The sequence below is a fragment of the Aythya ferina genome (assembly GCF_964211825.1).
Source record: "Aythya ferina genome assembly, chromosome: 1".
NCBI classification, from domain to species: domain Eukaryota; kingdom Metazoa; phylum Chordata; class Aves; order Anseriformes; family Anatidae; genus Aythya; species Aythya ferina.
The window spans coordinates 86,177,782-86,203,484 of NC_140296.1; the positions used below are offsets into that span (position 1 = coordinate 86,177,782).

General features: G+C 41.0%; 1 protein-coding gene and 1 long non-coding RNA gene across 2 annotated transcripts; both read right to left on the minus strand.

Moving 5' to 3' along the window:
* Positions 1 to 3,484: 3,484 nt before the first annotated feature.
* LOC311435821 lies at positions 3,485 to 6,822 on the minus strand. Its single transcript, XR_014692425.1, has 3 exons — positions 6,502 to 6,822; positions 4,826 to 4,915; positions 3,485 to 4,705 (listed from the first exon to the last, which is right to left on the minus strand). It is a non-coding gene; the product is annotated as an uncharacterized lncRNA (long non-coding RNA).
* A 3,841-nt stretch (positions 6,823 to 10,663) lies between these two features.
* On the minus strand, positions 10,664 to 19,917 carry TASL (TLR adaptor interacting with endolysosomal SLC15A4). The gene is made up of 2 exons (XM_084517241.1): positions 19,717 to 19,917; positions 10,664 to 12,944 (listed from the first exon to the last, which is right to left on the minus strand). Exon 2 carries the CDS (start codon positions 12,941 to 12,943, stop codon positions 12,068 to 12,070), a length of 876 nt encoding a protein of 291 aa, XP_084373367.1. The 5' UTR covers position 12,944; positions 19,717 to 19,917; the 3' UTR covers positions 10,664 to 12,067.
* Positions 19,918 to 25,703: the final 5,786 nt, after the last annotated feature.

The window sequence follows — 25,703 nt, forward strand, 5'->3', positions numbered from 1 at the left end:
CCAGAAACAAGAGAGAAAACCTGGAGAGGGGGAAGACTTTTCTCTGATTGAAGAGGATTGGTTTAGAGGTTATTCAGGCAAGCTAGACACCCACAGATCTATGGACCCTGGTGGGATGCACCTGAGGGTGCTGAGGGAACTGGCAGGTGTTATTGCTAAGACTCTCTCTATCATTTTTGAAATGTCTTGGAGAATGGGAGAGGTACCTGAGAACTGGAAGAAAGCTAACATTACTCCAGTCTTCAAGAAAAGCAAGAATGAAGACTCAGGAAACTACAGGCCAGTCAGCCTTACCTCCATCCCTAAAAAGATGATGGAACAGCTCATCCTTGAGGCCATCTCTAAGCACATGGAGGAAAAGAAGGTGATCAAGAGCAGTCAACATGCATTCATCAAGGGGAAAACATGTTTAGCCAACCTTATAGCCTTCAATGATGAAATGACTGCCTGGAATGATGAGAGAAGAACAGTGAATGTTGTCTACCTTTACTTCAGCAAGGCTTTCGACACTGTCTCCCATAACATCCTCCTCAGCAAGCTCCAGAAGTGTGGGATCCCTGAGTGGACAGTGGGGTGGATCATGAACTGGCTGGATGTCAGAGCTGAGGGTTGTGCTCAACAATGCCGAGTCTAGTTGGAGGCCTGTGGCTAGTGGTATCCCCCAGGGGTCCAGTGCTATTCAACTTATTCATCCATGACCTTCTGTGATACTATTATTTTAGTCTGTTTTTGTTTCTGTGATTAGGCACAAAATGCTTAGTGGTTACTGCCAACCCACAATCTTCACTTTCATATCATTGTTTTACACTGTTGTCTTTCCTTCTTTCTTGTAAAACAAAACTACATTCACAAATGAATTTACTGAAAGGCAGAAAAAATATGGAGGTCTCTCAATTCAAGTGATCTACTTTTAAACACTGTCATACATTTTTGAGGAATTGCTCAGCAACAGCTTGAAAAACTGCCAAAGCACCACCCCCTTCTCCTATTTGGTATGTCACTTACATGAAGAAATTGATACATCTAAAATAATTATTTTTAATGAGGAATTGTCTATTCTTTTTTTTTTTTTTTTTTTCACAGGGAGATCAGGAATAGAAATATACAGTTAGTGATCATAACACAACATAACATAACATAACATACAGTGATCCAAAGTCTTTTAGACTATGCTATGGGTAAGTACCAGATCCTACTTGTTTCTACAGAGACTGTAATAGGTCTTTCATTTCTAGAGAGAATTTTTGAACAGTTTACTCCACTTTGAAGAAATGAGAAGCTTCGCAGCTGACATTTTGCATTCATCAAAATATGTCATGCTAGATGTAGTAAGGCTTTCTTCTGCTAATTTACAGACAAACTGAACATGGAGATAAAAAAAAAAAAAAAAAAGTGATTCAGATGAGTTCTGAGGATGTGTATCAGGGAGACTGCAAAATTAAGCCTTAGGTCAAGACGTGGAGAAGGAACAGTATTAAATACAGGTTTAAAATATTGTTCATACTACACAGTTTCATCTAGCTACAAATTCAGGGTGGAAAAAAAATTACACTGAATGACTTCAACATGCTTTCTGCCTATGGTGCTGCATACCTATTCTCTTTCCTCATAGCTCATAGCTCAAGGCAATGAACTATCTTGTTTTCCTTCTTCAGTATGAGACATTTGTCAAGGTAGGGAGCAACCATGACTTCTAGTATTGTTCAAATGCAGAATTACTCAGCGGAATATCTGTTCCCCTTGCAAGGTTTGTCATAATATCTGAAGAAACATACCAAGTAACACCAAAATTCTGACCTTTCATTATGTCAAAGATACTGATCTTTAACAAGTGCTATAAAATCTCAAAATTAGGTTAACTCATCGCTCAGTCCAAACAATCACAGAACATTATGTCAAAGTGTCTTCAGTCCTCTCTAAAAGCAAAATCAATTTCTCCTTTCGCAAAAGGGAGCTGGATACAGTGCCTTTGATTTTATTGCCTTCAGACTGCATTACTACAACTGTCTATAATGTGGAAATTAAGACAAATCCAAAATATATGCTTTTGATAAATCTGTTCCTTCAAAGGCTGCAAAACAGCATGCAGTCACAGTAGGCTGTAAGGACTACGTGCATGCTGAATTAGGATCCATGAAATTGGATACCAAGGCCTATGCAGCAGTGTGCCTTTAATCAGAACAAGCTGCTCTAAAGCATTATTTTTTCCTCAGCATCCCGCTCCAATGGCCACCTCAAATCCAGAGGCCTGATTTTCAAGGGCATTAATATTTCTGGCTCCCACTATGTCAAACATAAGCAATACTACACCTGTGTTCATTTGGATCAAGTTGGGTCACCCAGGCCTGGGTGAGATAGCAAAGAAGCAAACGTGGTTTGTAAAAAGAAAATAAAAGAAATATAACTGATTCCAATTTGTTAAAATAGTCTCCAGGGCATTCTGTCCAGGAAAACCTTTCCCATCAGTGTGACTGCTCTCTCTTATGTGCCAGTAAGAAATGAGAAATGACTAGTTATTTCTGTTTTCTTCTCCATCTTCCTTTTTAAGAGGAGAGACCCATGAAAAAGAGGCTTCCAGGAAAGCTGCCCTCTCTCCATGCCCACAGGGATGTTGGGAGAGTCAGCTGTGGGAGCTAGGCACAATTCCATTGTCAAACTATTGCTCAGATCAAAAAGCCCCCTTAAACTTTGCAGAAAATCCCCATCACAGAATATCAAGTTTCTTCCACAAACAGTTAGCATACTTCTCAATTGAATTCCTTTCTCTTTACAATTATTTCTCTCTGTGAAATAAAATTGGAATACTAATATAAAATTCAAAGTATGACTTCATGTCCTAGGTAGCCAGGAAGAATCATGGCACAATATCTTGACCTCCATACTCTCCAACATTTGGACTCTGTGGTAGAAAAATTGAGAAGCTAAAACTGAGAGGAAATACTGAAATGGGGTAATCTTAGCCAAAAAGAGGAACCTGTATGTGGCATATGACAGGTTACATCAGAACCACTACACCTCTTTGTTTCTACTTCCTCTCTTTCTCTTACCATCTGTGGAATGACCACTCCATTTTGTGTAGTTAGCATGCATCTGGAGCATATATCATTTCCTTCAACTCTTAAATGTGTTAAGGAATTATATCTTTTCAATTGATGCTACTGTAGCTGTCTTTCACTGCAGATTTACATCACGTGTCCTGGGTCAAAGGGCTTTTTTGGCTTCTCAAGCACAAAAAATATCTTATTCCACATTCCCAGTCCATCTCTTTTTGACACATATAACCTGTCTCTGTGTCATCAAACATATGCATCTCTTCATAGTCTATCCCTATCCCATCTATTACAAACAAAATAACAAGTTTGAAAAAATAGACACACAGATATACGCTGCCTTCAAAATTATCATAGTTGGATGTCCCATATTGGGAACTTTAATCTTAGTAGGATCACCTGAAAACATAGCTTCACTCTAAGTTGCAATCATGTCACTGAAGTTACTGTTCAATTTAATTAATTGGATCCAATTATTTTGAACAAATTTGCTTTCTTTCCTTTATTAGAGGCTTTCATGTGGTGCCCTCACTTAAACTGAATAACATTTTGTTTCATGACTCAGTCCATTGAGTTAATGACTTGCGAAGAAGAGTGCTATTTAACTGGAGTAAAGACACAATTCACCTATTTTTCTTTGATTTGTATTTGAAAGATCACATATTCTTTTTCCTCTTCCTTTGCTCTGTTGCATTTTAAAATATGCTGGCCACAATTTGTAGACAAGGATCACAGGCTGTATGACTTCATTAGGTAAAAGAATATGTACCATGGATTTTTCCAATATGCTGCTGATCGTTTTGTGAGCTGAATGAAGAAACAGGTCACCATTAATGAACTTCATTTCACAGTAAGCGACAATTGGGACATAACCTGAATGTAACCTCAAACTGTTTTATCTTCGTACAACTGGCTTTGATATTTTAACACAATAGAATATTTTGAATACATAATTGGTTCAATAACCCTTATAGTGTATGTAATGACAACTGACAGTAAATTAATTGACTCTTACACAAGTACTTCAGATATATGATGAAATCATCAGGAAGTAATCATGTTCCTGCCTGAAAAGTAATGTATTATTTTACAGAAGGATGAATCTATTATTTTAACTGTTTCAAGTTGATTTAATGAATATGATTCTAGCATCTATCACTCTCCTTCAGAAATCTCCTACAGCCTTCACATGTATATTTCTAACGAGATCTTCTGTGCAAATCTTTAATGATTCTGTGTGTCCAGAAGACCTCTCTGGAAATTTTTTGGCAATAGATGATAGGCTAACAGATCTAAAGAATCTTTACCAGATGTATACTAAGAACTGCACTGGCACTGTCTGGAATAGGTCTTGATAAAATTCAGCTGCTATGAGGCTGAAGCCAGGAAGGTCCAAATTCCTTGAAGAAGGAAGGTGAAGAACTTCTAATACATGCATGCAGCAGCGAGGATAAGGGGATGTATTAGTGACAAGTAGTGTCTGGTAAATATGCACTGTGAATATTGCATGAAAAGTTGTCCTGAGCCATGGTTATGTCAAGCGTGGAAGTTTCTTCTTGAGTTTGGAAGATGCTGGAAAGTCTAAAAGATGGATAAGCATCACCTGAAAAGAGGCACTGGAAGCAGAAGCCTGGAATTTCACCCGGATCATGTACCTAATTATAAAGAAGAGAATCTGGGGAAAGTGGATGTCTATCCACAAAGCAGGATAATAAGAGAGTCAGAACATGTTGGAGAGAACATAAAAGTAATGCTGATTATGACATATGACTTACTGTCACACCAGCTGTTTACATCTGCCAAGTCATCTTGCATCTCCACTGCTGCTTCCTGTTCCCTCCTTCTTTGCCCTTCCTTTTCTCAGCCTAAACAGTGAGCACAATGCAGTTTATTAGGAATACGTCATAAATGTTTGGGCCATTGATGTGTATGTATGTTTTTTTAAACAAAGGTTCTGGGTTACTGAGACTAAGAACCACAGCCCTCCATACATCTCAACACCTGGGATTGCCACAGCAGCCCTAAGGCGAGGGGCTGTGTGCCTAGGGTGTGTCCACGAGGACTTCCAGCAAAGCAAGCAGACAAGGGAGGAACAGCACCCCTGGAGACCTCTTTGCTCTATGTGCTACAGTAACTCAGATCAGTACCAAAACTGGCTGTGGCCTGTGAACATCAAAGGGATGCCAGCTGCCACATATAGACAAAACAAGGAATCTTTGGTTCCTGTTTTAAAGCAGTGAGAATTTAGGGATAGATGTTCTCAAAGGGGCTTGGGTGTTTCTCAACTGTGAATCAGCAAAAATCAATCTTCCCAAGGCATGCTAAGAGCTGTCAGTCCTTCCTCGGCTCCTGAGACACTTTACACTCCTAAATATGGATGCAAGAGCATGGAGCATTTTTGAAATTATGCTATGTATACTCCGATGCTAAACACTTAATACACACAGATTTGTGAGTGCCTAGACCCTCTCAGGGTCAGTTCCTAGCATTTTCAGTGCTTAATTTTGGAAAATATCTTCTGATAGACTACCCTTTCCCTACCTGTTAGATTCTGTTTTTATAAATAATAGATTCTAGGTTCATATAATTATGTAATCAAATTTCTGCTTGAATTCTCCAGACCAAAAGGAACACTGCTGTGCATTTTTAATATGACCTAACTAATGCAAAAACTGTTCTGTAGGTTTTGTTTGTTTATTTGTTTGTTTTATTTCTCAACTGTACCTCTTTAGTCAAGCATTGTGTTTCTGAAGTAATATGTCAGCCAGCTTTTGCTAAACAGTTCAACACCTTGAGATTAATGGGTTTAAACTGCTGGCCTTGACAGCTCCTAACCTCTTTCTTAAAACTGTCGATCCCATTTTTGCTATCATATCATACTATAGAACGGTTTGGTTTGGAAGGAACCTTCAAGATCACCTGGTTTCAACCCCCCTGCCATGAGCAGGGGCACCTTCCACTAGACCAGGTTTCCCAGGGTGTCATTCAACCTGACCTTGAAAAACTTCAGGGATGGGGCATGCTCTGCCTGCCTCTAACATCCTTAATATGTGTGTTGTTCGGTTTTTTTTTCTTTTGTTGGAAGGTTTTCATTTAGAAATGCATTGGAATTCTCTACCAGAGCTAGAATGGTACTGTTTAAATGATTACTCTTTGGTTTCTTTTTTTTGTTGTTTTGTTTGTTTTCCTTTTGTTTGTGTTTTTTTTTTTGCTCTGCTCTACCCCTACGCTCCAAACACAACACAGTTATAAAAAAGAGGGAATTTGCATGTAAAGATGAAATACAGAGAACTGCATCAATGAGAATTACCTAAATCAGCTCTGCCTTCTCTGATTTTATTCTCATAGCTTCGTCTCCCATTACATACACACACACATACAAAAATAAATAAAAAATAAAAATAAAGAAAAGGAAAAAAGCTGCCACAGAGCCTAGTGGTGTGACTCTCACCTCCTCCCTTCCCAGTGCTTGGTTTTTCAGAAATCCTTCTGGCCCAGTCTCTGCTCCATGAGCGCTGGGCCAGGACTGGGCAGCCTGGGGCTGCTGCAGACCCCAAGGCCTAAGCCAAGACCTTGCACCACTTGCAGAGAGGGCACAGAGCTCCAAGGGTCCTTGCCTGCACACCTGGGGGTGGATGAGGGGGGTGGATGAGAGCCCACGGTAGGTCTTGCAGCTCTGTAAACTCAGTGGCTCAGGTGGAGCTGGCAAGATTGTTGTCTCATCTGGTAGGGGAGTGTCTGGAAACATCTTCACAGGAGTATTGTGAAGCCTCTTTACTCCACTGCCTGCAGTCCTGTGCCCATTTCACAAACCTGGCTCCACATAGGCATCCATTGCCCACAGCTGCCCATGAAGACTTCTCACCTGGGCCAACACCAGCCTGCCTGCAGGCTCCCATCCTCCTCAGTCATCACCCCTGCTCCCCTCCAGACATTTAGTGTCCTGACATGCCACCCAGCTAGTCCTTCTACTGCCGGGGGGGGCTGAAGGGAAGAGAGAGGCTGGAGAGCCAGAGCAGGCTGGCCACAAGCAACAAGGCAGCACGGCAGGAGGAGGGAGAGAGGTCTCAGGGCCTTCTTCAGAGCTCTAGCATGGCAGCACAGTGTAGGAGTGTGCAGTGACCAGCCTTTTCAAGAGATAAAGTGGGAAAGCAGTGCTGGAGGGAAAGGCAGCCTGGAGTTCAGCAGTAATCAGATGCTAACTCAAAATGAGGCACTGCTAATTTTCCTTGAAGGCATTTCCACTTCAGACAGAGTAGTTCACACAACGTTTGGAAGAGCCAAAGGAACACTGCTCCCTTCAGCCATTGGAAAGCCTGCTTAATATTCTGAAAAGTCACCCTAATCCTGTCAGTATTAATGCCAGGGAGATGGTGAGCCAGCTTTTCCTGATACAGCAGAAGCATGTGAATAATTCCATTTTGACCTAAAGGTCTGTTTCTTTATGTGCTAGTTATTTTTATGTATCCATTTCTAAGACAGTGATGTTTTTAACCAAATAATACAGCCCTCAATCAGTGTTATCTGCCAAGCAGAGGCCAGCCCCACCGGCTCATGCTGGCGGAGAAGCTGCCCACAGTGCCTGCACTGTGTGTAATTAATGCAGCTGAAGCTGCTCCTGTATCTCCCAAGCACCCTCCACAGCTGCTGTACTGCTCTGTGGGAAATGCCATGCTCCTGGGTGTACAGGGATGCCAAGTGGCTGCTCAGCAGCTGTCATGGGCATACAGCTTCCTTTCTGAGTCCAGTGGGCTGCATTTAGTGAGGTTTACTACTAGCGCTGTCAATTAGCAGAAGCACTACAGGCCTACATATCTGGTATTGGTTTAAAGTCTGTAATCATTTCAGTACTATAGCCTGGTGACCTCTCTAAGTCAGTGACTATCCCTTCTGAATCTATGAGGACAAGGTATACTACCGAAGCCCAGTGCTAGTAACAACAATATTTTACAGCAACTCTGATAAGCATGGTAAAAAAAAAAAAATCATGTAGTCCCTTTGTCCCCTCCTCCCCATGGCAGACCTTACAGCTGGTGAAGGTCCTGTCTCTGACATAAAGCCATAGTAGAAAGAGACTTGAGGAAGGGATGGTTCTTAATAGCTGCCCCTAGTTCAGCTGTGGAAGGCCAGTAGCAGCAGGAATAAGCCAGACCTCAGGGTGCCCCCCTCTCACCCAGGTCCTGCCACACAGCAGCTGCCTTGGCACTGAAGGCCCAGCACTATGCCTGGCTGCTGCAGAATTTCATTTATTTCAGTTTTAGGTGATTAGCTTTTTGTCTTCATCTGAACACAACAACCGGAGCGTGAAATCCTCGCTTTCACATTCAGCACAGATCTCAGCCCATGCTTTATATCCCTTTTCCTTCCCTCCACAGCCACATCTTGGCACAAAAAAAAAAAAAAAAAAAAAAAAAACAGAGCCGGCACAGGGTTTAAACCCAAAGACAGGAGCGAGAGGTTGCCCTTGTTGCAGCAACCCGAGGATTTTTTTGCTTCTCACATTGTGCATCCAGCCTTCCTGGAAGCTCCCAGGAGCATTCAATGGCCCTGCGGTGACAGCCTTGGACTCTTAGGGGCACAGTTGCACTACGTATAAACAATAAAACTTCTAGATGCTAATAATCATGTTAACAGCAACATGTTCTGTGAAAAAATGTCCTAGGAAGCTACTGGAATATGCTAATGGTGGTTCTTCCATGATCAGTTTCTTGACAGTTGGTCAAAATAGGAACCAACCTATTTTTTTAATGTTTACTCCTTTTTTAATTATTATTATTTTCTTCTCAAGTGATCTTAGTCCTATTCAGATCATCCTATTGCTGGGAAATAGTCATGAGACCAGACTTCAGGCTTTCCTTTCAAACTACATTCACTAGCCACCAGAACTCCACTAGTGTCCAGAAGCGATGAGCCTCTGCCTTAAAAATGATTATTTAACAAAGATACTAAACAAATGGGATCTCTCTCTTTAAACATTTGACCCTGAGACAGATGAGGAGGGGAGGGAAAGAGAGAGGGAGGGAGAGAGGGAGGGAGAAGGAGAGAGATGGTAATCGCTTTAGATAACCTGACTCATGCTAATAGCAGCCTAATTGCTATCCAAGTGCTTTTAGCAGGAAACAGACACACCTAGAGAGGCACTCGTGCAGAAGAAGATTAGTTTTAAATGGAGGAAGGACAGAAATTTAAATGAACTTTCAGCTGAGCATAGTGGAAAGTAAGAAATATTTGTTTGTTTATGCAAAAGTCACATCCAAGAGTTACTCTGTATTGCTTCAGGGACTGGGATGGTATGTAATTCATATGAGAAACAGACGCACAGTAGGGCTCAAAGTGAACCAAGGAATTATATTTAGGCAGGGGAAAGAAAATAGCCATATTTTGGGAGGAAGTGGTTGAAAGCTCTCTTTCCAGCATAAATCAGCTTCTGCAAGGATTATGACCCTTACATGAATAAAATTCATAAATGTCAGTCCAATAATACAAAGTAAGACCTTTATGTGAGAATAGGTGTGATTATACTAAGTGATTTGCCTGGGAGGAAGCTCCGTACAAATGGAGTGATTTGTCATTGACTGAATAATCCAATCTAAGCATCCAGCATGCCCTCTGATTGCAGCAGCCGTGCTGTCTTATGCTAAAGATCTGTCTTTTTTGCACAGCTGCATAGTGAGTTGCTGTAATAGCTCTTTCCTCTGAAAGCCCAGCCCCAAATCCTCATTGCAGCACTCTGACACAGCAGCTAAGGGGTCAACACTGTGAGCAAAACTACATTTCCACATCAGTCTGTGGGCAAGCCGCTTAGTCCCTGTTCCCCAGGTGCTGTTACTATTTACTAAATCTCTTCTCAGAATGGAGGCTGTGGCCAGCGGATGTTTCCTATAGCTCTTAGTCACAGATCTGCCAGTTAGGAGGAGAACCAAAATCTGGACTTCCAGGTCACAGATGATAAAAAGCTCTTTTGTTCACACGGTGTGTGCTCTATGTAGTGGGTAAAGTTGAGTGCAAAAATGGAGTATGCTCTCTGATGAAGGTGCCAGATCTTTCAGCAAGGGAATTGATATATATGTATTTGACTCTGGAAGTTCTTCTCCTTTTGTTTTGTGCTACTCCATGGCTACAGTCATGTGAATGTCAATAGGAATAAACAAAAAAATGCATTTTGAAAAAAAAATGATCACGCATTTGCAGGATGTAAAAATGACTGTTTGATTGCTTTTGCTGTCTTCTGCAAGCCATTTTCATAGATGCTTGTGTATCTTTTTATTCTGGGAGAAATTAAAAAAATTGAGAGATCTATTAATAATGGATTTTGCTTGTGTAACACATGACTGTATGTTATCTTGAATGTTACTGTCTCTTTAGAATAGTATTTTTTCTGTTTGTAAATTGAATTTGATAAAAGTCTACAAACATTATAAGCCAGAAATTATCAATCTTGAGTTGTTGAATAATAGTATTGGGGTAGGCTGCTATGGCAACAGAATTACCATCTCTGACTTCACACAGGAAAGGTTCATATAGCAACTGTTTTTTTGGATACCCCTTCATTGCACAAGCAGGAAAATATACTGAGCTATCCAGTAGTCTCTGGGAAGAGAGCAGCAATAAAATAAACTGACATGTTTATTACATCGCATTTGTTTTTGAAATACACATAAATGCATGCCTTACATTTGTAAAACAAAACAAAAGAGGAACACAAAGGCCAAAACAACAGTGTTGAGTCACTGGCATGAGTCACTGGCATGAAAACATTTGATGAATATTTATTATAAATTAGTATTTACATTAAACTTAGAAACTCAACCAATGATGGATTGTCATTGACAATGTGTTATATATCATACCGACTCAAAGCAGGTAACCATCCTTGCCCTTGAGGCAGCTAATTATTTTTTTTCTTCTTTTTTAAGACTTGTGAGATTTTACAGAAGACCTTTCTATTAGATATATGTCAAGTTCAAATAACCTTGGCCTATGACATACAGCAATGCTCGTAACAAAAGGAGGGGTTGGTCATGCTGCTGAGTGGTCTGTTTCTGCTTTCCTTCAGTGGTCAAAGGAATTGGTCACATTAATTACTGGTGCTTTGGCTTAGCCCTTATTTTTCAATTTGAAATTCTCTTAAAAATAGGGGGGAAGAGAAAGAAGCATTCCCCTTATTATCACCACTATCCCTACATGACCACGCCACAGTCTTTAAGTCGCTGACAAACATGGTGGGTGTCTGTCTGGCATCTCAAGTCACCGACGTCTGTCGTAAAAGTTCAGCTCAGCACAAAATATACAGCTATACACACACACTCCTTCTGACAAAGTCTGTCTGGAAACAGAGTTTTTGCTTCACAAAAAGGGACGGTAAAAAAAGGGATGGTGGAAGACACCAATGGATTAATTAGACCTAGTATAGAAGAAGCTGTAAAGTGTCTATTAGTTAGTATCTTTAAGAACAGATTATAAAAAATATCTGACAGAGGTGTTATAAGTAAAGCAGTTTGGGTCAAGGAGATGAACCAGATGGCATCCTGAATTCTCTGTTTCTGTGGCTCTGTGATCCCTGTACTTGCAGAGGTGTGAGCCTTAGCTTCACAAAGACCCTCAGGTAGGATGGCAGATTCCAGGGGAGGAAAGATGAATTGAGATGTCAAGGGGGAAGAAAGAGAGTATCTGGAAGAGTGTCATATGCTCTTAGTCATTTTTCTACTTTTTTTTTTTTTTTTTTTTTTTTTTTTTTTAATGTCCATGACTCACTCACTGAAATAAGCCTTTGGGAAAAAAAAAAAAAAAAAAAACATTAAAAAAAAAAAAAAAGTAATTCATCTGGCTCACAATAGGGGGACATCTGTGCAGTACAGATATTTTTACTTAATATGTGCTGGAAAATGTAACTGGTAGACAGTAAATAAATTTTAACGAAGCAAAAAGATGTCTGAATAGATAAAAATAAAAAATAATAAAAAATAAAAATTGAGTTTGCAGAACCTAAAAACTGTCTAACTGTAGAAATTCAAATACTACACATTAGTGTTGCTGTACTGGGAAATATGCAGACTGGGTGTGCTAATTTCAGAGGATATTTGTTCACTGGCTATTTGTAGGAAGCGGCTGATGACAATGTCTTTGGCCTTGGTGGTCTCCATATTCCTCTCTCGTGATATCTGCATGCTGATTTGGTCTACGTTAGTCATGATGAGCTCCGAGGCCAGGATCTGAGTGGGGGATGCCCTGTTTGCTGTGCTATCCATGATATACTGCTTGTACAGCTCCACCAGCTTCTGCTCCAGGTAGTCGTTGAGGGCCGAGTCAGAGAGAGGCTGCTGGTGTGGCATTAAGCTCGCCAGCCGCCAGCACGATGAGAAGCCTTGGACTGGCCTGCGGATGGTCTCACTGGGGGGGGCCCTCATGGACTCCATGGGTGGAGGAATCTCTGAGGACTCCAGGAAAGGGCCGATGCCACTGTCACAGGTAAAATCTGACGCCACTGAGCTAATAGGCACCACATAATCCCCAGCTATATGCAAGTCATTGTAGTTCTTGCAGATGCTTTTGCAGGAGGATGGAACCAGGTAGGTGTCTTTTCTTGCCAGCCCCTCGCAGACGTCTGTAGCTGGAGATGTCTGCCCTTCAGGCGCTGGGTGCTCTGTGGGCTGTAGGAGATTATCCTTCTGCCTTCTGCTGTGTTTGCTGCCTTTAGAGTGGACAGAGGAAAAACATTTGCCAGCAGATCTGCATCTCTGAAGGAAGCTTTTTCCTTGTGCTTCTTCAATGGAAGAATAATTAATGGACCTCATTTCATACACCACTTCCTCGGCTGCCACATTGGTGCAGAGCTCAGAGCTCAGGTCTTCACAAAGGTAGGCAATTCTGTGAAGGTAACCTTCTGACAGCATCCTTCAAGAAAGGAAAGGAACCACCAGCAGACAGAAGAACGACAAGAAGAAACCATTAGTTCATTACCAAGTCAGTGAGTGATGATTATACTCACACCTCTATTACAAGCTGCCAAGATATATTTCTAATTTGAACATTAACGCTTGTCTCTGTCTTTCTGGGGGACTTGAGTCAATGAGTGAAGTGATCAGATCATCTCCCTGTTGTGCTGTTAACTCAATTGCATCAAAGTATATTCTGTGTAACACAGCATATGGTATGTATGATACATCCAAAGACAAGTGAATTGGGAAGAGAGGAACAAGAAGTGGTTTGCTTTGGTAATAAGTGCTATAATAGCTTGCATTTAAATATTTATATTTTTGCCCTTTATTTCAGCTAAAAAGCCAAGGGTTTCCCTCCTCTTTCCCTCTCTGAAGAAACTTTTATTGTGTGTGGTTTGTCATCTGCCTCTGAACTATGTTGATCTGAGATTCATATCAAGAGTATAACCCTTTAGTATCCAGACTGATCAATGACTGTAGGTGTGAATCCTTTTTCACTAAGAAGTCTCAGATCATTAAATTAGCACTTATCACTTCCATATGCTAAGCTGGATAGAATTGGCTCTAGTTTTTAGACATTAAAATGTCAATAACAAAAGCAAGGCTTTTTGGAGACATGATTCATTAGACTTGTTTTAGACACCCGAATTGAAATTAGATGAATTGTGCCCTACATGTGCTGATCACTCTCCAACTACTGTAAAAGGATCTTCTTAAACTGACCATCCTAGATGCAGCGTGCTTTTGAAAAGACACATTTCAGTGCAATACATAGGCAGATGTGCATTACAGAAGTATTTCAGTTCCTTCACTGTTGTGATACTCACAGAAAGCCATGAGTATCACCAGCTCTGAAAACAGTTTTCATCGCATTTCTGCAAAGGCACAATCAGGTTCCAGAAGTCAATAACCCTATCCAGTCACTGAGCTGGTGGCTCATCCTCAAAAGCTGTGTAGCCATGTTAGCAGTAAAAGACAGGGCTCACTAGCAATGACAGAAATGTGTCTGCTCCTCAGCAAATGTTCTGTCCACACTTTAGCAGTTCCACTGCCATATAATTGTCCATAACTCCACCTTTGTGCCTTTCATTTAAATAGATGTCAAGGAGGTGATTCACAGGAAAGATGTCCTAAAGAAATGGTGTGGTCCAGCAGTGAGAAAGTAAATCTTAAACAGATGTATTTTTCTTTGTTTAGGACAAAATATCTTGTGTGATAGAGGAGCAAATAAAATGTCTTTGTTTAAACAGTGGGAACTTCTTTCATTTACTATTTAATCTGATTACATCATTTTAATCCTTACAGATATTGTCTGTGTAGGTTTAAGCATATATCCCAATTAGTTGTCAAAGCACCTGCTGTAAAGGAGCACTGGAACATATTTCCACAAAATGTGAATAGTGGTGAGGTGGGATCTCTGCAGCACATGCAGTACTACATCATTGCCGCTGACGACTGTTGAACTAATATTTTACAAGAGTGAAAAGACTTTCATTTCTGAGTCAGGTATCTCTTGTGTTGCAGTTGCTCGTGCAAAATGCTGCAGAAGTATTAAATGTTGGCTAAATCCTGTCTAACTGTGGATATGGACTTGAGGCATATGTTGGCAAGAAGATAGTGTGAGAAAAGACTTTCCTCAGGGGGAAAATAAATCACTTCCACACTATAAAGATGGCTGCTGGAGGAAAAAATAATCTTCCTTCAGAAGGAAATGTTCATGAAAATTAAATATGTCCAAACACTTGCTTTGGTGAGTCTGAATCCCGTCTGCTGCTTCAAGTTGTGTGAGATTTCCCACAGGCAGGTAACATTTAGTGAAATATAGTCCATTTTAATCCATTTACATGAGATGCAAATATATAGAGAGCTTGTCAATCTTTGCAGTAAGTTGCTGTTGTCTTGCGTTAGGTTTTAGATGTAAGTAAGGTACCACCACAGAAATCTCACCCAAATGCTTGAGGTGCTCTTGTTGTAAACCTGCCCTTCTCTTCCCCTTTCCCTTCTTTCCCCTCCTTGTGCAGTGCAAAGGCTGTTCCATTCCCCTCTTTCCCTGACCCAGAGGGCTTCTGTGTCAAGTTGCCACCAGCTTAGGGTAGCAGGAACTGTTATATACTTATTCCTACATTTACTTTTAATGTTGATTCTGAGAAACAAGTGAAAATATAACGTCTGACCTATTCACTTCTTAACCAACATGCGCAAAGCCATGTGGGCTCAGGTAGCATGTGACATTTCTGTCTTTCCTACTACCCAGATGCATCTTGTTTCTGTCATAAGGTGATACATTAGGGAAATGAAACTGCTGGTTTCGTTTCTTCATGCTGCATTCTGCAGTACCCATTTTCAGAGTTTTAGAGCACAGGGTCTGAGACTGAATTGGAAACAAAAGAACAGGCAAATTCAAAAAGATTAGGCTCCCATCATGCTTAAGAATTACATGTTTTGTTGAATGAGTTACAAGTTTACCCTCTGATGGTTGCAAGAGCTGTGGCACTAATCTGATGATATTCACAGCTCTGCAAGGAAATCTGATTGAAGCTCTGATGGGTTCTGTCGAGAGCCAGAATGCAGAAGTGAGCTATATATATCTCTGGTCCTAATACTTATCATATATCCATGTCACATTGTTATTACATCACGACTGATGGCTGGCCACACAGTTGGGTCACCCTTAACTCTCGTGTTTTACATCGGACAAGGATGACAGTTTCCATTAATTCTTTCTTTTATCCTTTGTCTTAGTCCCCCTCCTGTGCCACACACACACCTATACACCAAGACTGCAAATGCATGGGGATTACATCTAATGCCTTTCAGTATTTGGGGTTTCACACTCCTTACATTCACCTTTCACTTTCCTCTTCCTGAACATAATGCATTATTTTTGTTGTACTAGGAAAAATAGTCCGGTCTACAATGTTGTTCTGATGCATTTTTCACATGAGATGAACAAACCAATATTTCCTTGTACAGCTACTGTCTTGGCGAAGGGAGCTGGCTACATCCTATCTAAGCACAGATCACAGTGGAGACAGAGGGAGCAGGCTGTCTGCTTTACATTCTTTTCTATCTTACGTAGTCTTTATTACTCTCAGAAGTTCTTAAAAGCTTGTAGGTCTTCCCTGGGGTTTTTGTTCAGTTTTTCAGAAGAAAAGCCTAAAGGCAGGATGAATGTTTAAAGCCATGTGGAGAATCCAGTGGTATTGCTACTATTTTCTGAGTGGCAGCAAATTTGCTGGAATATAATGCTTGGAGATGGTGCCAATGTTTGCATAAAGATCTCATATTATAGTCTGGGAGCAAGCAAATAGAATGGGAGTTCTTGGCTTAGGATAAGCAAAAAGCTTAAGGAACGCATGAGAAGGGTACACAAAGTTATATGATAAATTGTGCCCCATATGAAAACCTGAGCAAGATCAAAAGTTGCTAGAGAGAATGGAAAGAACATGGTGCCAGCTGGAATCACTGGTCTGTGGGGAAAGGGACATTATTTTGCATTGCAAAAGGAGGGGATGGAAAGCACACAGAATAGACAGGCCTGCTTTGAAATGGAATATATCTGGCTTTCAGTTCTCTGAGTGAGGCTCTGAATGGCACTGAAGCTGTGCTCTTGGTAGTTTCAGTTCAAGTTATAGCACTGGATATAGCTATAGGTATAGCTTAATTGAGCTATAGATACAGCCTATGATCTACTAGATAGGACTGCAATTAAAGTCTTCCCATCTCAAGGGAACCCAAACCTTGTGGATCCATCTTTCGTATGTTTTCTCCTAGTATTATCTTTTATAGTCTGTGGAGAAACAGACCCCTTCTCTGAGGTTTGAGATCTCCCTCTAATTGCAGGGCATGCATGCGAGAGTTCCCCTGGCAGGCAGGGTAGATTGGAGCAGCAAGCCCACATATGCTGCAGGATCCACATCTCACCTTCCACGACGTCTGGCATGAAACAGCTCCTGAGAAGCCTCAGTGCAGCCAGTATGGGGAAATCAGGACAGCGAAGAAGGAAGTGAAACAAGCTGTGCGTATGGATGAGTATATAGCCTTTCCTTAATGTATGAAACCCATGGTTTTTGGTGGGTGAACCCCATTTCTTAAGGGCTATCTCCAGTGCCCAGTGCTGGCTTAGGTAAATGTAATGGAGGCTGCTGCTTGAGTTGGGAGTTGGCCCCCTTTGCCCATGGCAGAAGAGAAGAGGACCCGCCAAGCGGTGCTTCTGCACTTCCCCTAGTGCTGCTCTGGAAGACCTGAGAGCTGTGGGACTGTTCCATGAGGCTATTCCAGCAGCAGCAGCAGCAGTCCTGAGCCAAGTCCCCTTTTTCCCCCTCCTTGAAACTCTCTTTTTGTCTTCCTTCAAAAGAAAACCTGAGCCTGGCTCATCTAGTCGGCTGAATATGAGCCAGCAGTGTGCTCAGGTGGCCAAGAAGGCCAACAGCATCCTGGCTTGTATCAGGAACAGTGTGACCAGCAGGGCTAGGGAGGTGATCGTCCCCCTGTACTCAGCTCTGGTGAGGCCGCACCTCGAGTACTGTGTTCAGTTTTCGGCCCCTCGCTACAAGAAGGACATGGAGGTGCTTGAGCGGGTGCAGAGAAGGGCGACGAAGCTGGTGAGGGGCCTGGAGAACAAGTCCTACGAGGAGCGGCTGAGGGAGCTGGGCTTGTTCAGCCTGGAGAAGAGGAGGCTCAGGGGCGACCTTATCGCTCTCTATGGGTACCTCAAGGGAGGCTGTAGCGAGGTGGGGGTTGGTCTGTTCTCCCACGTGCCTGGTGACAGGACGAGGGGGAATGGGCTTAAGTTGAGCCAGGGGAGTTTTAGGTTAGATGTTAGGAAGAACTTCTTCACTGAAAGGGTTGTTAGGCATTGGAACAGGCTGCCCAGGGAAGTGGTGGAGTCACCATCCCTGGAAGTCTTCAAAAGACGTTTAGATGTAGAGCTTAGGGATATGGTTTAGTGGGGACTGTTAGCGTTAGGTCAGAGGTTGGACTCGATGATCTTGAGGTCTCTTCCAACCTAGAAATTCTGTGATTCTGTGATTCTGTGATCTTTATTTGCCTATCCATGTTTCAGGAGTTGCAGGAAAGCTAGGAGTCCCACTCCTACAAGGACATATGGGCTGCTTTGTGGGGAACAGAGAAGGTTGAAGAGGATGAAAATCCTGTATTGCAGGAGCATGAAGGAATCACCTTGTGCAACGAAGTAACAGAGAGATCTCCTCCTCAGAAAACACAATGTGCTTTATATGTTTATTGTAATGTGAAATGTTCTTGCTTGACAAATGTCTACACAATCACGCTAAATGGATGGCAATGAACTCCAAGAGCACCTGTCTTCCTTCACTTTGAAAAGTACATTCTTAATGTATGTTTGAGTGCTGTTGTATCTTTAAGTGGAGTTTTGGGGGGACAGACTTCCATAAAAAAATGAAACGAAAACGGTATGTGGGTAAATAGAGCTTCTCGAGCTCTTAAATCCTTTCCCATCTAATTCGGTTTTATTAGTTCCTTGAAGCTTTGTACAAAGCCAGCCTGATTTATTGCTTTCCATATTTTCCTTAATTATCTGTACCCATACAAACTTGTTTTAGGACACCGTTAATCTGATTCGATAGCATTTTACGTCTCATATGCAAAGCTGTAAGGAGCAATATGAAACGTAAGGCAGGAAGGGATCGAGCTCCACATTCATTAGGATGACTTGACTACATAATATTTCTAGACTGTGCTTTTCTCCGGGGTGGGAATAATTTCCTGTTTCTGCATTTCTGTGTTTATTTTAATTAGTTGTCTGTTGTTGCTATGACTGAACTATTTGCACTGAAATATTTTGTATCTAAGCAGCTGAAATAAAAGGGAAATAAATTCATGTGTTATAGAAGAGAAGTGTATAGTTTCTAGATGTGAAAAGAATACAAGGCAAAGCAAGAAAGACAGAAAAAGCTGAAGGGGTTTCCCAGGAGGAGTGAGAGAAATGTTGTACTAACAAACCTTCAAACATTGGTCACATCTGCAAAAGAGTATAAAAAAGGAGGGGAGGGTGTACACCCAGGTCATGCTGTGAATTTGCATCGAACCAGGAAATTGGCTGTGAATCAGGAAAATGCAATGACAACATTTCTTTGTATATACTTTTTAACATCATCTTTTTTAAAAAAAAAAAAAAAAAAAAAAAAAAAAAAAAAAAGTCTCAACATTTTCTCTGTTAATATTTTTAAAATTACGGCCTTTTTTTTCTATTACAGTTATTTTTATTTTATTTTCTAATCTAAAAATAGAGTACACCACTTCTAAGATGATCTGAACTGTATGCTACCATGCAAAAATCAATAAAAAATACCATAATTATTATAAAAGCAATACACTTGGTAAGATTCCCTGTAAAAGTATTCTGGAGAATATTATTTTAGTATGATTTTATGACAGTCTTCAGAAGGATCAAAATTTTTTTGAAGGATCAATCAAAATTTTTTTACATTCATAATCACAGTCAATTGTGGTTCTGAAGACAGCACTTTTGAAATGCTCTTATCTCTTCTTAAGGCAGCAGAAATTGCATGTGGACAGTGGCTGGGACTCTGCAAACATGTGCAGGCATTCCGAACAGTCAGAGAAAGCACATCTTCATTTCACCAGGTACCAGCTGCAGTCCCACGCAAACAGAACCAAGGTGCTTTCGTAAGCAAGGGCAACATTTTCATACTTTTATATAGCGCATAGTATATTTCAGTTCTTACCTCCAAAGATACAGCAGCTGACCGGGTACAGAAAACTGGTTGTCTTACAAACTGTTTAAAGCTTCCTGTGTGGCTGTCCTACCCCAAAATGCAGCGTTCTGTTTTTATTTCCTTTTCAAATACACTTCTAAGATGACATATGCTTTATTTCCAATCCTTTATAGTGCAGAAGTATAGAAAGAAAGTCCCTTAGGAGTTGAGGGGGTTTTATAACTGACTGAACCACAACGCGTTAGACTTGCTTCCTCTTTTATGTTTAAATGAAACTTGATTGTGAAACGGTGTATTGTTAAAATAACTGGTTACAACACACTCGGTCCATGCAGACAGACTTCTCTTTATTAACCATTTAAAACAAACATAAAAAGAAATCATTCACCTTCGTGAACTGAACATCTAAAACAATCTTAGATAAAGTGCTCCTCTTTTGGTGATTTATGGTTTACCATATTTCAACCATTACCCACCATTTTCTTTTTAATTGACACAGCAAGACATCTAGACCTATCAAGATCATGGTGATGCCAAATACACATGAAGAGTGAGATGCCAAAGCAGAAATGCACTTCACAGCAGGACTACTTTGTTGTCTGCAGACCTTGTTATATCTCAGCTTCCTCCCGAACAGCACAGCTTAGCTGGTTTATCAAGTTTTGTTTTCACTGCAAAACTTGTCATGAGGAAGGTTAGACTCAGGGTACACATGGCTTGTCTTATCAGGGACAGTACGTTAAAATACTTTGGTCAACTGGGAGTTCACCCTCCAAGCTTGAGGTCCATGGGCAAACATTATGGCTTTGAGATTGGTATGGGAATATTCCTTAAAAGACAGAGGACGTGCACTGTTTCAAGGATGTAAGAGCAAGTCCAATGCATCAAGAGTCCAATGTATCCACGTCCTCGAAGGAGAAAAGTGCTTCAGGTAAGCTGCACTGTTCCTTCTTTCCTTCTTACCACAATCCTTCTTCTCCCACAAAGAGCACTCCCAAGAAGATGCACTATGTACATCTACCTCATCTTTTTATATGGGTTCAGGAGTGTGTTTTCAAAACATTTCTGCCAGGTGTGTGCACTCGCTGTGCTCTGGTTTGCCTCACAGACCTGTCTCGAAGCATGTGAAACAGGATTCCCCATGGATGAAACTCAGCCAGGAGGACACAAACCAGGACCATACTTGAAACTTCCCACAGGCAAATTTCCTCATCGGACCACAATAGAGGTAATCCAAAATAACTTCCCCAAAACACACATACCATGGTTTCATGGTTTCAACACCAGCTGTTTTGCTGTCCACATCTGCTCTGACTGTGATGCAGTACTGGCTGATGTAGGCAGAGCAGGAAAATGCTGTCAAGAGGCTCATCTATAAGATATTACAGGACAGTTTATCACGTCTTCATGAAGAAAACCTCATCCACCGATGCCATTCAGTTAGTGTGGTTCAATAATAAGTGATAAAGCTACACTGCTATAAACATAAGAGAGAGGGCTGGATTTCCTTCTGTACCACATCATGGCTGCACCATGGAGGTTAAGTATAAATCTCTGCGTAGCCTGAGCCTGTTCTGTCAAGCAGCACAAAGGCAGCTGCCTGCCAGTTGTATGTGAAATGTCTGTACCAGAAATTGTAACTGGGGAGCCTTTGGGAGGACCCATATTCCAGAGCTTTTTCTTAAAATTAGAAGTAGGAATAAATGCATAAAATAAATAAAATAAATAGATTTTATTGTGTATATATTCAAGCAGGTAAACCTGATGCAGTAAGCTCCAACACGTTGTCAGGCAATTTTAGCTCTACCCCTGTTTGGTAGGTCAATGCCATTAACTAGGAATTGTGGAATTTAAAAAGGTTTAGGACAACACCTTAAGATTATCACCTAGCATATAATTACTTTACGCAATATGACAAAGGGGATATTTTGAATCCTTTCGGTCTTTGGAAGGGAAGTGGGTATGGGAAAGAGATAACACAATCAGTACTTTGTCATAAAAAATTGATGATGAATGATTCCTGCTTCTTGCTGTAGCAAAGTGGTTGTGTTTCCCTCCACAGCATGGAGAGGTCTGGCTGCGCTGGGTCCCCAGAGGCTTGCTGCCAGGAGCCCCCCAGCAAGGCGGGGCAGCACCTTTGGCACACCTTGCGAGGTTACGTTAGGCACCCAGTGTTTGATATTACATGCTTAAAAATAAAATAGCTGTTTCATCATGCAAATGACTACTAGATCTTTTAGTTATCTGCAGAGGCAAGGACCATGTCCTTCCTGATTCTTGTTGCATTGTGACTTGCTTTTTGTACTTCAGTGACAAGCGAACTATTTGCTGACTTACATGCTCTTTCTAGTCAATAAAAATTCTACAGGTTCAAACTCTGTGCAAGTCAAAAAGAAAAACAAGGCCTTTTATCTAAGAAAATTACAAGCAAGATCATTGCACCCTGTGATAAAATCTTCAATAGGAGTTTGCTTTGAGAAAGGGCAGCAATGTTGGACATAGTGTATTGAAGCTGTTATACTGTCTGTTCCCAGCATTAGCCTTGCTAGGAATGCACAGCCAGCTGATGGAGTCTTTTCAGTGTATGCTCTTTTCTGCTCTCATACTTTACATGAACTGGATGATTGCTGTTGTCACACTTCCAAAATCTTTCTCAACCTGTCTTCATTCACAATCTTATTTTTATCTTTAGTGGTCAAATCGCTCTACCTATTTTTTTTTTACAAAGACCATAAATAATGCTGCACCGGTGCATTCCATATAAAGTACCTTATTGCACAGGTGATACCACTGACAGCAGAGAGCATGATGTGCTTTCTGTGCACAACTATGTATGGGCACATGATCATATAAGCACTGTTATTTAGTCTGGAGTGTATGAAGCACAGTGCTTGTAAAACACCAAAAAAAAAAAAAAAAAAAAAAAAGTATTGTATAGGGCTGATCAGCCTCTTTCCATTGCCAAGGTCTGGCAAAAAAACCATTTTTTTTTCTTTTCTTTTTTTTTTCTTTTTTAATTAATAGTACAACAATTTATAAATTAATGTCTTTGAACAAAACATAATCTAAATGTCATCTGCTTTTTTACATCTCTCTAGCATCAGATAACAATGAGGCTAAAAGGGGATCCGCAATGTATAAGTACATAGACATATATGTACTGAATTACTGGTGTACACAGTAAATACCGTGAAACACATCATAGCTCTTCAATCAGCAGCAGAGAGCAGCTTGAAACTGTGCTGGACAGAGTGCAAACTGCACCTTCTTTCAGCAACGTACCTTATTCCTGCCCAACTCAGCAGCCTGCTTGACTAAATGGGTTATCAGCAGCTACACATCTTTGCTTGCATTTGTACCTTCCAGGTTTCCTTAGCAGTCTTCTGGGCTCATTTGTTAAGCTTTCCAGAGTACAAAGACACCAGTTCTGCTCCTTTCATAGAATTTGTGTTGTGGTAAGCCTAGCCCATTTTTTTTTAAAGTGCAGTTTCAAAGGGAAAACTTAGCAGTGCTTTTTGTTTGCCTGGATTTTTCCCCAGAACGCATGATTCTTTTGTAAGTCCCTACACTTTCAAATGTAAATCTCAGTATGAGTAGAAAATGTACTTCAGGTGGTAAACAAATTAAGCAGCCATTCCAGATCACTGCATTTAGATGTAACTGCAGAATAAAAAGTGCTTGAGCCTGTATCTCAGCTCCATAGTGCCAGATCATTTTCTACTGCAGGAATCCCTGCTTCTTTGAACACAGGGTGTTATAATGCAATTTTTGCTTCACAAGTCCAAAATGGCTACTCCTATCTGCTCACTTAATTAAGTTGCAGCTAATTATGTCCTATGTACCAGATAGAAAAGCATCATCATTAGATTTCTGATAAGACTAACCAGTAGACATGGGAGGAAATGCTTTCTGCTGCTTGGGAAGTAGTTGCACCTTTCATTTAAAAAGAATTTTTAAAATATAGTGTCTAGAAGGAGATTCCTGCAGCCAACAGCATGGTCCTAGGCAGAGGACATTATTTTATCAATGTGGCCAGAGCAGGGTGTAGCCTTCTGTTCCCTCCTCCCCTTGGCTTTCTCCCCCCAGGAACCTTTTTCTGATTTTTTCCTTTGGGTGAGCTCTGGCTTCCCTTCTCAGCAGGTCTCCAGATTTAACAGGCTTAAGCTTCAGCAAATCCCAACTGTAAGAAGAGAAGCTTGTTTCACCTGTCTGTGCCTTGAGGACAAGGAAGGCTATTCATCTCTGCAGGACCAGCTCACTACGACATCCATAGCTTTCTTGCTGGCTTTCTTCTGATCAGATTTCCACTCTGGTCAGGTGGACTTTCTGGGATGAGCCAAGATTAGCTGTGTAATTTCAAGGTGGGAGCCAGTTAATTATATTATAAAACTTTTGTGTTATATCCAGAAGCAGTACAGACCGGCTGGAATACTGCCTATCTGTATGAAATCGTGCCACATGATACACACTCTAATTCTGATGCTTGTATTGATTCTTTGTTAAGAATAAATCACGCCTTATGCTGCTGAATTACTTCTTGGTTTAGTGACAACTAGTCATTACTGCTGAGGCTTCAAGTTGTCAGGGAAAGAGCTTTTAACTGGAAAACGGGACCGTGCAACAGATTTTTTTTTCTTCTTTTCACATTTTTTTTTTTTTAGAATACATCAGTGTAACACAATGAAGTTGAAAACACTCAGGCTGCTAATAAGAGATTTTTTGATAATCTATCAAAATCCCACAAAAATCACAGAAACCCAGGAGGTATTGCAGTGGTCTGGTTATGTTAGTTGTATTGGCACACGTGTGCACTGTCCAAGCAGAGCCATCCAGTGGCAGCTGGATGTATTTCATGTATCTTTTTCTCAAGTACTGGCTTTTGCTTTAACTCTGATTATTACATCCTTCACTTCTTATTCTTACATCTTTCTGGTAACCAAGAAAATACACTTTTTCAACTATCTCAGATTCTCTAGTAATAAAATTCAACTGAAAATTATGTCTAAATTCAGGCACTGTCTTCAGGAGGTTTACAACAGAGATGATTGGGGAAATTTGGGAGCTGTAACAGAAAAAGCAGTGGACCCACTGAATACTTTTAAGAAGGTAGTAATAGAAAACACTCCCATACTTTGGTCCATATAAACCAGATCCCAGAAAAGCATTGCCTGTGGTTTTGTTAGAGTCAGGCATCCTTGGGCACCAGTGCCACAAACATACAAGAAAAGGAAAGGCAGCAAAAATCATAAGCTGAAACAACTGCAGGCAAACCACCAGCTCCACTTGCTAGCAAAGAAACTATGACCACTGCGGTTTGCTGCTGAAGAGATACCCAAGGGCATGAGACGTGGCAGAGCGGGTGAGTGGAAGGAATGGCAAGGGTCTGAAAAGCAGGAGGAAAGCTGAGGAAAGACTGCAGAGCTGATTTTTTGATGGTTGTTGCCAAGGAGCAGGAAAAAAAAAATCAAGCAATGATATGGGCATAGAGAACCAAAGAAGCTTTTTCAGGTGGAGTCTCTAACTGAGATTTTGCAAGGAAAGCTGAGAGCAAAAGGCTTTTTAGTTGCATAAATAAGAGGAAAGAAATGTAAGAAAAATGCATCCACTGTGGTTTCTGAAAACAAGAAATATATTTGCTTGGAAGTGGAAAACAGTAAGTTACATTTTCAGGAAGACTGGGACAGAAACAATGCAAAGATTTAGGAATAAGATAAAACATTTTAAATTAATATATATATACATATATTTGAGCCACCAATGTGTCCTCATGGCAAAGAAGGTCGATAACATCCTGTGCTGCACTAGGCAAAGCATTGCCAGCAGATTAAGAGCTGATCCTTGCCCTCTGCTAGGCCTGGTGAGACACACCTGCAGTGCTAGGTCCAGGGTGCGGATGCTCAGTACAAGATCCCCAGTACCTACTGCAGCAAGTTCAGTGCAGGGCCACAAAGATGATTGAGGGACCAGACTTAAGAGGAGTGGCTGTGAGAGCTGAG